At 32.3% G+C, this 11,506-nt stretch overlaps 1 protein-coding gene across 1 annotated transcript; it reads left to right on the top strand.

The window, feature by feature from the left end:
* The first annotated feature begins 7,474 nt into the window (after positions 1–7,474).
* On the top strand, positions 7,475–8,747 carry LOC128174758 (uncharacterized). Its single transcript, XM_052840224.1, has 3 exons — positions 7,475–7,849; positions 8,105–8,320; positions 8,529–8,747. Exons 1-3 carry the CDS (start codon positions 7,475–7,477, stop codon positions 8,745–8,747), a joined length of 810 nt encoding a protein of 269 aa, XP_052696184.1.
* Positions 8,748–11,506: the final 2,759 nt, after the last annotated feature.

Raw genomic sequence — 11,506 nt, 5'->3', positions numbered from 1 at the left:
AGCGTGTCTGGCCGATCGCAATCATCGCATCGTTTGTTCAAGAAAGTTTGTTCAAGAAAGATTCCTAAAGACCGCGTAGAAGCTTGAGAAAGTGAGGAAAAGGTACGTAACATATATTTTTTCTGTAGAAAACAAGGTTTTGTTATTGATAATTATATTTTAAATACATTTTACGTTAGCCTTGAGCACATGTTGTAGTTTGTTTGTAAACAAATCCACCAGACCGTGTACTTGCATGAATACAAACGACTGAAAGAATAAAACGATCTAGAGAATATTCTACAGAACATTTAATCAGTGTGAAAAGGACCCATCTTTATCACAGCCAATATTAAATAGGGTCCTAACATTACGAATATGCATATGTATTGATATTGATGCAGATTGCTTGATATAGTGAAAGTGTCATACGTACCGTATAATATCTTAACTATGCTAAAAATATTCTTTGAATTTTATTCAGAGTAAGAGTTGTAGATTCAACTTGAGTATTGAGTAAATTCCATAATTTATGTTTATTTCATGAAAACAGCCTTGATATTTCGCATGAATACCTGGAGTTCATATTTTAATGATACAATAAATTCTTGGGAGCAGATTTTGTACATGTATGTATTCTGGAGTTGAACCACATTTGATTACTGGAGTTGATATTATAGTATTCTGGAGATGCAAAACATATAATATCTGGAGTTGATAAATTATACAAAACATTCTTTGGAGTAGAATTTACATATTGAATCTGGAGTTCATATATTTATTCAGATAACTGGAGTTGATATTTTTATTCTGAATTTGCTGGAGTTCATACTTTAATTTTGAATGCTAGAGTTGATATTTTTATTCAGAAGTATTATATTGAAAGATTGATTTCAAATTAAAATAATTAAAATGCTTTGATATTTGTTTTGGAAATGCTATTATATGTTGAAATGGAGCTAATTATTTCTGTTTAAAAATCTTGTGGGTACACTTAAGGATATTAAAGATTGAATTAAACTACTGCAGGGGTGTATTTAGTGCAGAAAAAGTTTGAAAGAAGTATAATATTTAAAAAATTGATGTGAAATATAGATCTTTTAAATTGTTCAACAGTTTCTTGTTGTTGAATTCATAAAATGGGGGTAGATATTGCACAGTTGCGTACTAGAATAGGATGTTATAGCTGTAATAAGAGTAAGAAAATTCAAAAGAAAAACACAATGGGTAAAAAATGGTTTCTTCTTCTATATTTAGCATCAAACATGAACAAGGTTTGTTTGATTGTTTCAGTGTTGTTGTTTTTGTGTGGTGATGTAGAATTGAATCCTGGACCCAAAACTGATTTTCCGATTCAGGGAACTTTCCACCAAGGTGATGAGTTGTTCAGCTTTGAGTCTCGTGGACGGCAATGCTTACCTTGTTGCACTGTTTTTCTGATTAAACTTTACATGAAACCTTTCATATCTTCGGAGTGGGTAGCCAAAGATCTAGATGAAATTCTGATTCAAGGGGATTATGTTTACAACTTTGCTAGAGAAACTTTAATGTCTTATAGGTCCTTTCTTGAGCCACAAGATGTACCACCATTTATTCAAATGGATAAAATATTTTTTAACTGGAAAATTAAAAAAACATACAGTGGAACCATTAATGAAAATTTCTCTTGAAACTATCCATTTGTCAATTTAAAGATAGCACTTGCGATGGGACTCTCAGGAAATGAAAATGAAAATCAATTTTGCATATTCCTGTGTAAGGAAAGTGCCATCGCAATTTCAAGTCAGAATGGTTTTTTTGTTGTTTTTGATTCGCATGCTAGAAATGCTGCAGGTTTATCCTCGCCCGACGGAACAAGTGTTATTATTCAAAAGAAAACCTTACAGGAACTATGTCTTCATTTGAGATGTCTTGTCAATGGAATAGATGAACAATATGATTTGCATGTGATTAAAATCTGTACTATTTCAGAGTTCAATCTTAAGTATGAACACAGAGTAGCAGATGTTAATATTTGCACTATTCCAGATAGCATTTGTCCAAAAAGTAAGGAAGCTTTAAATGTGAATGAGAAAATTGACCTCACTTCATGTGAAGACCAAAGAGCTGTAAAACTTGTAGACCTGCCTTTTAAGTCTCAGAATCTAATGGATAATGATACTAATGTAAATAAAAAGAAGCGCAAAAAGAAATCACAAACATCTACTGATTGCAAAAAGCAATGTTGTGATAATTCCGATAAACTGGTATCAGAATTTCATTTACTTATATCCCAAGGACCAGAATATATATGTGTTAGTTGCAGTCAACTATTCTTTAAACAATCTGTTGAAGAATTTAGATGTTCTCAGAAACTCCAAAAGAATTTGTTACAAATGTGTGTAAAAATAATTAAAACGGTAAATAACAAGGAATGGATCTGCAAACAATGCAAAACATATCTTATGGAAAGTTCCACCCTGTTCCATTGGTAATGGTTTTTGTTTTCCAGCAATACCAAATGAATTGCAAGGATTGACAAAATTAGAAGAAAGATTGATATCGCCAAGAATCCCTTTTATGCAGATCAAAGAATTGCCCAGAGGGGGTCAGTTAGCTATGCACGGTAACGTTGTAAATGTTCCCGCTGATGTGAACAAAACAGTTAAACTCTTACCAAGAAATATGGATGCTAGTGAGACAATTTCAATAAAACTTAAAAGAAGTCTCAACTTTAAAAGCCACATAGCGTTTGAACAAGTCCGACCAGAAAAAATTCTAATGGCAGCACAATGGTTAATACAGAATAGCAAATTGTTTCAAAATGAAGGGATAGAATTAAACGAGAGTTGGAATATTGTAAATAATGATGGTTTATTAAAGGAGAAAGAAATTCAAGAAAGATTAAACCATTCAGATAGTGAACAAGAGCAACAGGAGTTTGAAGAAGACGAATGGTCAGAGGATGATGGGTCAGTTTTGAGGTCCTCAGGAAATCTTGATACTGTTATGCACCCAGCAGATTTTCGAGAATTCAATAGAATTTTAAGCATTGCCCCAGCAGAGGGGAACACTCCATTAGGAATGTTTCAAGATAAAGATTCTGAATTCCTCTCCTTCCCAGCAATATACTGCGGTGAAACCAGGAAAAACAAGAATTCTCGATCTACCCCTGTCCACTTTAGCACAATTTGTAAGTGGGAATTGAGAAAATGTGACAGTAGAGTAGCTAAAAATGTGACAAATATCTTTTTTAAACTCAAGAAATTGCAGATAAAACAAATATCTGATAAAGTGTCACTTGCTGTAAGAAAATGTAAAATGAAGGGTAAAAAACTTACTGTGAATGAAGTTTTGTCAGAGGGTTCAATTGAAAATATCATTAAGCATGATGAGGGCTTTAGAGTTCTACGAACGATTCGTGGCTCGCCACCGTACTGGGAGAGAACGAAGAAAGACATATATGCAATGATTCGACAATTGGGCATTCCAACATGGTTTTGCTCTTTCTCTGCAGCAGAAACGAAATGGAAACCTTTACTAAGAGTGTTAGGAAAGTTTCTCAGGAACAAAACATTCACAGATTTAGAAATTGAAAATTTGACATGGTTTGAAAAAAGTGAACTTATTAAAGCTGATCCTGTAACATGTGCTAGATATTTTGATCATAGATTCCAAATGTTTTTAAACAATGTATTAAAGCATGAAAGTTCTCCAATAGGTAAAATAGTAGATTTTTTCTTCCGAGTAGAATTCCAACAGAGAGGTTCCCCACATGTTGACATGCTTATTTGGATTGACAAGGCCCCATCTATTGTTAATGATCCAAATAATAAAATTGAAACATTTGTTGACAAATATATTTCTTGCAGCAAAAATCAATCTATTGCTACATTAGTCAATTATCAAACTCATAGACATGCCCAATCTTGCAGAAAAAAAGGTCAGCCTGTTTGTCGTTTTGGATTTCCTATACCTCCTCTTGATAAAACTGTGATTTTAGAGGGCTTAAATGATGATAGAGAAGACATTACTGAGGCAAAAAATAATTACAAACAAATTACTTCATTTTTAGATGGGTTAAAATCAGGGGAAAATTGTGATCTAACATTTGAACAGTTTTTGACTTCATTGAAACTCTCGTATGATAAGTATATTCTAGCCATAAGATCAAGTATTAAATCTGGCCAAAAAAAAGTGTTTTTGAGGCGAGCTTTGTCTGAAATTAGAGTAAACAACTACAATGAAACATTACTGAAATGCTGGGAAGCTAACATGGATATACAATATATACTTGATCCATATGCATGTGCAGCCTATATTGTATCATACATTTCTAAAGGACAACGAGGAATGTCCAATTTGCTCAGTACTGCATGCAGGGAATCCAAAAATGCTTCTAGTAACATTCGAGACCAAGTAAGAAAAGTTGGCAATACATTTTTGAATCATGTTGAGGTTGGAGCTCAAGAGGCGTGTTATCTAGTGCTACAGATGCCATTAAGACGGTCCTCTAGAGATGTAGTATTTGTAGATACAAATCCAGAAAGTGAAAGAGTAACTCTAATGAAACCAAATACTGTGTTAAAAGAACTACCAAAAGCATCAACCTCTGTAGAATCAGACGTTATCAAAGACGACCAAAGTCAATGAGTAAATTATGTTTGGCAGATTTTGTGGCTCTATATACTGTGCAGTACGGTCAAAAAAAGACCAGATAATCACAACAAAAATTGTTTCAAAGCTGTTCCAGAAGAACTGCCAGAAACGTACGATCATGATTCTGATGACGATCAAGAGTCTTCAGATGTAAATGTACTTTTGGAGTGTGAAGAACATGTTTTTCATGATGGTACTGTTATGGTAAAGAGACAGCGTCCAAGAGTGCTTTATTCTGTAGGCTACAGTAAAGGAAATGACAATGAAAACTATTTCCGGGAACAGTTAATGTTATATTTGCCTTGGAAAAAATATTCTGATATTTTAGCAAATTTTTCGAGTTATGAAGAAAGATATGTTGACAATCAAGGAGAAATTGAAAGGAAGAGAAAAAACTATGTATGTGATTATACAATTAATATATCTGAACTGGAATATACAGTGTCAGCAACTGAAGAATGTTCTGTTATTTCTGAATTGCAACACCAAGATGAATGTGATGCTGAAAGCGGATCAAGAATGTGCTAAGAATACGGATGCTTCAATCCAGGAACTAGCTTTGAAAATAATGACTATGATCTTGCATTAGATCTAAACATTGGTAGAAAACAAATACCAAACCAAGATGAACAGCTTGCAAGGGAATTGACTGATGATGAATACAGAAATCTTGTTAGAACATTAAATGTTAAACAAAAGGAGTTTTTCTATCATGTACTTAATTGGATGAAAACTAAAACAGATCCACTTTATCACTTTCTTAGTGGTGGTGCAGGCGTTGGTAAAAGTGTGTTACTAAAAGCTCTTTATCAGGCACTTGTAAAGCATTTTTCACACCAGCCTGGGGAAAATCCAGATGATGTTCATATTTTGATTTGTGCACCAACTGGCAAAGCTGCTTTCAATGTAGGTGGTTGTACTGTACACTCTGCTTTTAATATTCCAGCAGACCAAGGGTTTCATTATAAACCTCTTGACATGCAACAGTTGAGCAACTTTCAGTCAAAATTTAAATTTCTAAAACTTCTTTTTATTGATGAAATATCTATGGTAGGAAAAAATATGTTCAATTTTATAAATTTACGATTGCAAGAAATCTTGGGTTGCATTAGACCATTTGGTGGTATTTTAGTTATTTGTTTTGGGGATTTGTTTCAACTGAAACCAGTTTTTGATCAGTGGATATTTGCTTCTAGTAATACTGAAAGTATTGCATCTTTAGAAACAAATTTATGGACTGATCATTTCCTATTGTTTGAATTGGATCAAATTATGAGACAGAAAGATGATTTAGAATTTGCTGAAATGTTGAATCGAATTAGAGAAGGAAATCATTTGGAAGAAGACATAACAGCATTAAAAATGCAAATTCTTGAAGAAGAAAATGATACAACACGGAATGTGCCACATTTATTCACACACAGATGTGACGTTCAGAAGTATAACAGAACTATTTTTCAGCATGTGTGCAATTCCAAAAAAACCATTGTAGAGGCCATTGATAGTATATCTGGAGACTTACCATCCTCTTTACATGAAAAAATTCTGATGAAAATTCCAGAAGATGCCACAAAAACAAAAGGATTAAACAAATATTTGTGTCTTGGTGAGGGTCTGCCATCAGAAATTTGTGTTAATATTGATGTATCAGATGGATTGGCAAATGGTACACCTTGCACAATATCAAAACTTGATTTCAGGGTACCTGGATCTTCTAGATGTAGTATTGTTTGGGTGAAATTCTGTTCAGAAGATATTGGTAATAAGTGCAGGACTCAATATCAACATCTGTTCTCTCCTGATATTTCTTCAACATGGACCCCAATTATAGAAACAACAAGAAAGTTTAATATAAGTTATTATAAATCGTTCCATGTAACTCGCCGACAATTTCCTCTTTGTCTTGCAGCAGCAAAAACTGTACATAAAGCACAAGGTTGTACTCTTGAAAGTGCTGTTTTGGGTCTTGGCAAAAAACAAATAGATCATTTGTATTATGTTGCTTTAAGTCGTGTTAAACAATTGACCTCTGTCTTCTTACTAAATTTTGATCCAGATTGTATTAAAGTGTCTTCTCCTGTTGTGGAGGAAATGAATAGAATGCGAACATCGTCTCAGGTTAATATATCAATCCCTCTGCTTTACAACATTTCAGAACATATTTTCAAAATAATTTTTCACAACTGTAGGTCTTTGAAAAAGCATATTGATGATGTTCGTGCAGATGCCAACATGTTGGCTTCTAATATCATAGCATTTGGAGAAACCTGTCTTAAACCAAATGACCGATCAGGCATTGTAAATCTGGAAGGGTTCAATTTGTCAAGAAATGATGACACTTGCTGTAGTGGCAGAGCATATCATGGCTTAGCAGTTTACACAAAAGGTTTCATAAATTCCTTTGTTGGGGCCAATATCCTTGGTGTTGAATTTGCACATGGTTACATATTACATGCAGATCTGCTTATTCACATTTGTTTCTTGTACTGTTCCCCAAAGCTTGCATCATTAAAATTGTACAAGAAGTTTTTTGCTCATTTAGATACTGTTTACAATTTTAAGAATCCTCACATTTTTATGGGAGACTTTAACTTGAATTTCAGTCAAATCCAAGGTTTGCCAACTTTTCTATACTCTAATTATTCTTTGTCTCAACTAGTCAGTACATCTTCAACTAATTACAACACTATTTTGGATCATGTGTACACAAATATTAACAAAAATTTAATACATTCTAGTGGTGTACTGGAAACATATTTCTCTGATCATAAACCTGTGTTTCTTGCTTTACGCTGAAAGTAAAATATTACTTGTAATTAAAGGTTTTATTATTAACATCACTATTTTTCACTTATAGATGAAGACATTAGAAGAAGCCTTTCGTGGCAGCAGTCAATCCACACCTTACGCCTCAGCAATTAAAGTTAACGTTTGTGGAGTTGGCCCAGTTATTTCGTACAAAAATGCAGGTGGTGAAAAGCGCCAATCAACAGTCATTGGCTTTGCGGACAACACAATGGCTGTAAAAGGAGTCTTGTATGACTCGGCAAAACTACACCTCATGAAAGAGGGACAAACTGTTATACTGTTGAATGTCATCCTTAAAAATGATGTAGGCAAATCAATTGTCATGACCAACAGAAGCAAAGTCCTTAAGACTGGTCCTATGGAAGTCCCAGCATCATTAATACAACGGGGAAAAGACATCGCACGTCCACCTCCTGCTGCTGAGGTGAACATTAAAACGGTCCAAACATCTCCTGTGAAGACCCTTGTTACCTTGTTTCAGTAAGTATTTTTTTTAATATTATGTTTTGTATTTTAAATAAATGTAGCAATTTATTAAGTTAATCCATTAATTGAGATATTCTGTTAATATATTCAATAGGTAATCAAATAACATTGTTATGTTTTTACATAACCTTAGTAAAGAAAACTTAATAATAGATTTAATCATTGTATAAATTGTATTTTGTAATTTTAATAGGAAGAGATTGAAAGGTCCGTAAGGGTTAACGGGGAGGATACCCCAGTTAGGACTATTAAAGTAAAAGATGCATCGGGTTCCTGCAAAGTCTCCTTGTGGAGGGACTTGTGTAAGGAGAAAACTTCCGTTGGCAGCCACATAAGTATAACAAATGTTGTTGTACAGCTGTACAATGATGAGAAGAGCGTATCAACGACGACTCGTACAAACATTGAGGTAAAATCTTGTACTTATTTAGTTTAACTATTCATAATGTTTAACTATTCATAATATCATTCATTTTATGGCAGAAAATATATTATATACACCCTTACTTTAAATGGATTGTATATTTTAAGATTAAATTTCTTTAAAATGAAGCAGCTGTTAACATGAACTTAATGAACACTCTGCAATAAAGTAAAACTTTTGAATAATTTTACAGGAAGTTGATACCCCAGTTATTCACAGAAGAGTTGCTTTCATTGGCTTCGAGTGGCTGGAGGAAAATTTGGCATCCCTTACTGCTGATGATGCCAATGGAGAGTATGAAGAATTTAAAATTAGCAGTGAAGCCCTGGCGCATTACTTGGAATGTCAACTTCATGAAGTGGAGTCTGTTTTACTTTGCAAACTTCCACTGACTGCAGAAATTAAAAATTGAACTCAAAATATATTGAACTTTCATACTAACAGAAATTTCAAACTGAACTTTTGACAAATTGGAATTGCTGCAGCTGAAGAAAAATATTGTTTATGTGGGTTCTATAAACTATTTAGAATATCAACATACCTAAAATTGATATAAGTGCTAGTTCCTTTTCTTTTCATTCATTTTGACAAGGCTCCAATTTTGCTCAATTTTTTTGTGTGTGTATGTGTGCAAACATTCTTGACAAATTTGGCTTTTCTTCAAAATTGTATTTTCTACATTTTTGAATGATATGTGGTTATTACATATGCAACATGTGTGTTTCTACATTTCTTAAAATGCTTTTTGTTCAACAATATTCTGGTTCAACATAACACAATGATTTTACTATGGTTTTTTCATTTTTTGTGAAGTTGAGTACCATTGTATATTGTTGAAAAGTTGTGCAAAAATTAATTCATTTCAAGACATTTTTAAAATTTTAATGCTACCACTGTGTAAAAATTCCTTAAAATTTTCATAACTTTCATTGGAGTAACATACCATATTCTGTAAATTCTTCCCATGAATACTCATGTATCACCATTTATTAATTGTTTATTAAACATAAACACTGTTCTTTAGAAAAAATCTTGCACAAAATTATACATGTACATGTGTGCCTCTAAAAACTTTGTTTAAAGTTCTACATTTCATTGTAAAAGAAATGATGTATATATGTTTATGTTCTTTTTTTGCTTTTTTACACTACCATACATGATGCATTTGGTAGTGGTTGTAGTGCTTGGAAAGTTTTTGTTCACTTGTCATAATGAATGCCAATAATATTTGATTAGCTTTTAGTTTTTAAATCATACTTAGTTAGTTACACTATTTGTGTTTTCTTTACTGATTTATTTTACATTCAATCATTGTACATATTCAGAAAAATACCACATCTAAAGTTTAGCTTTTTAACAGCACTGTAGTTATTGGATAATCATATGTTTCAATATTTCCTAGATTTTTTTACCCAGACAGACATGCTCACTGCAGTCTGACTTCTTTAATGTTCTTTTGCAGTACAAAACTGTCAAATTTTTCTCATAAATTGAATGTGTCTTCTTCTTTTTTTCATATAATCATGCTTTGTAGATTATAGTCAACTTTTCTCAAAAACAGATTTATATCACTTACTGCACATTTTAAGCAGTAATGTTTGATTATGAGTTTGATTTATATTCATTTGAAAATATACAAGAAAATTTAGTCACACTATTAAACTTTGGCTTCTCAACTCTTGAATGAAATGTTATTAAATTAGTCTGTGTCCTTCCATTGCCAGTCTGCATGTATATGTTAGTATTACACAGAAAACATTTCATGATATGCAGTTATAGACAACCTTATTAGATATACTTGAAATGTCTTCTACTTACAGTCAATGGAACTGTTTTGTATTGTCTCTATATTTTTAATACATGACTAGTTCCTCAGTTTGTTCCTTATCATTAAGATTTTTGTGTACACATTTTGGTAGTTTATGTGTCTTATACCCCTTTTTGAAACATTTTTATAGATATCTACAAAATGCCATACTTATATCTCATGTATACATGATAAGCAGTATTGTCTATCTTGCATGATTATAGGTTTTTTTTGCGTGTTTTTTTTTTTGGTGTTTTTTGTTTGTTGATGCAAAGTTTACTAAAATACTCAGGAACTATATTTTACATTCAAACTAATAAAAATCCTGCCAATTATCATTAGATATGTTTAGATAGTTTGACTAATTTTTTATGCAGTATTATTGTACTGTACTATTGTAGTTGTATAAAATACCATGCAGTGTTATTAGTGCTTAATAAATCTATAAACACTGAAAGCAATGCCTTTTTTTCTCTAGAATAAAGCATCATGTACAAGATGCACTTCCATCCACTTAGCTACAAAAAGAACATTTTATTGTTTATATTTACATTTTTTGGAAACAAATTAATGTATTGACTGTATAAAGTAACTTTAATTAGCTAAATTACTTTCAATATATGTCAGTACGTTGGATAAAAGAAGAATACAAATTGTCTCATATTGGACTTCGAGTTATTAATATATATATTTTAATTATGTCATGCAGCCCTTCAGGCCTTTGATTTATTAACAAAAAACAAGTCCTGAGTTTAAAGTATTTCACCAGGTTGGTTCTTACTGTTGTTCAAACATTTTAATATGTTTCTATTAATTCAATTTTCATTTAAGATGACTTGGTCATGTCTGTTATCTAAAGTATTGGCTTACATTTAAAATAATTTGTTGACTTTTACTTACTCTTTACAATCAATTCATTAATTTTTTAAAAGAAATATGTTAATCCATGTTTTGTATTTTTTCTGCTATGTTGCTACCTTCATGTTCCACATGAACCACCAAAGTTGAATTATTAATTTTGTTTTTTTAATTAAATTTTCTACAATATCTTCTTCACCAACAGATTCCATTGATGGTGGATATTTTGGGAACCCACCGTGTTGCAAACAGCACACTAAATAAAAAAAGCTTATTAATCTTCCAGCTGAAAATCAACAATTCACAGTTCTTATTCAGTCTTACACCACAGCAAGTGAAACAAGGAGTGACAGTAAATGAGTCTAATCATAGAATTCCAGTCTCAATTTCACTCTCTGAGCACACAGGTGAAGACACTGATGATTTACAAAACTTTGTGGTGCAATTTCTGCAGTGGTATTTGGTAATTTTTGACCAATAAAGATGCCATCAGGGAGGGAAATTCT

Source organism: Crassostrea angulata, chromosome 2 (assembly GCF_025612915.1).
Source record: "Crassostrea angulata isolate pt1a10 chromosome 2, ASM2561291v2, whole genome shotgun sequence".
In the NCBI taxonomy this organism is placed as follows: Eukaryota; Metazoa; Mollusca; class Bivalvia; order Ostreida; family Ostreidae; genus Magallana; species Magallana angulata.
Note: the sequence above shows the minus strand (reverse complement) of the source record. Positions and strands in the feature narration are given on the sequence as shown.

Coding starts and splice junctions, on each gene's coding strand:
- LOC128174758 (XM_052840224.1), top strand. CDS start 7,475: ATGAAGACATTAGAAGAAGCCTTTCGTGGCAGCAGTCAATCCACACCT. Junction 7,850..8,104: donor GTCCACCTCCTGCTGCTGAG/GTGAACATTAAA, acceptor TAATTTTAATAG/GAAGAGATTGAAAGGTCCGT. Junction 8,321..8,528: donor CGACTCGTACAAACATTGAG/GTAAAATCTTGT, acceptor ATAATTTTACAG/GAAGTTGATACCCCAGTTAT.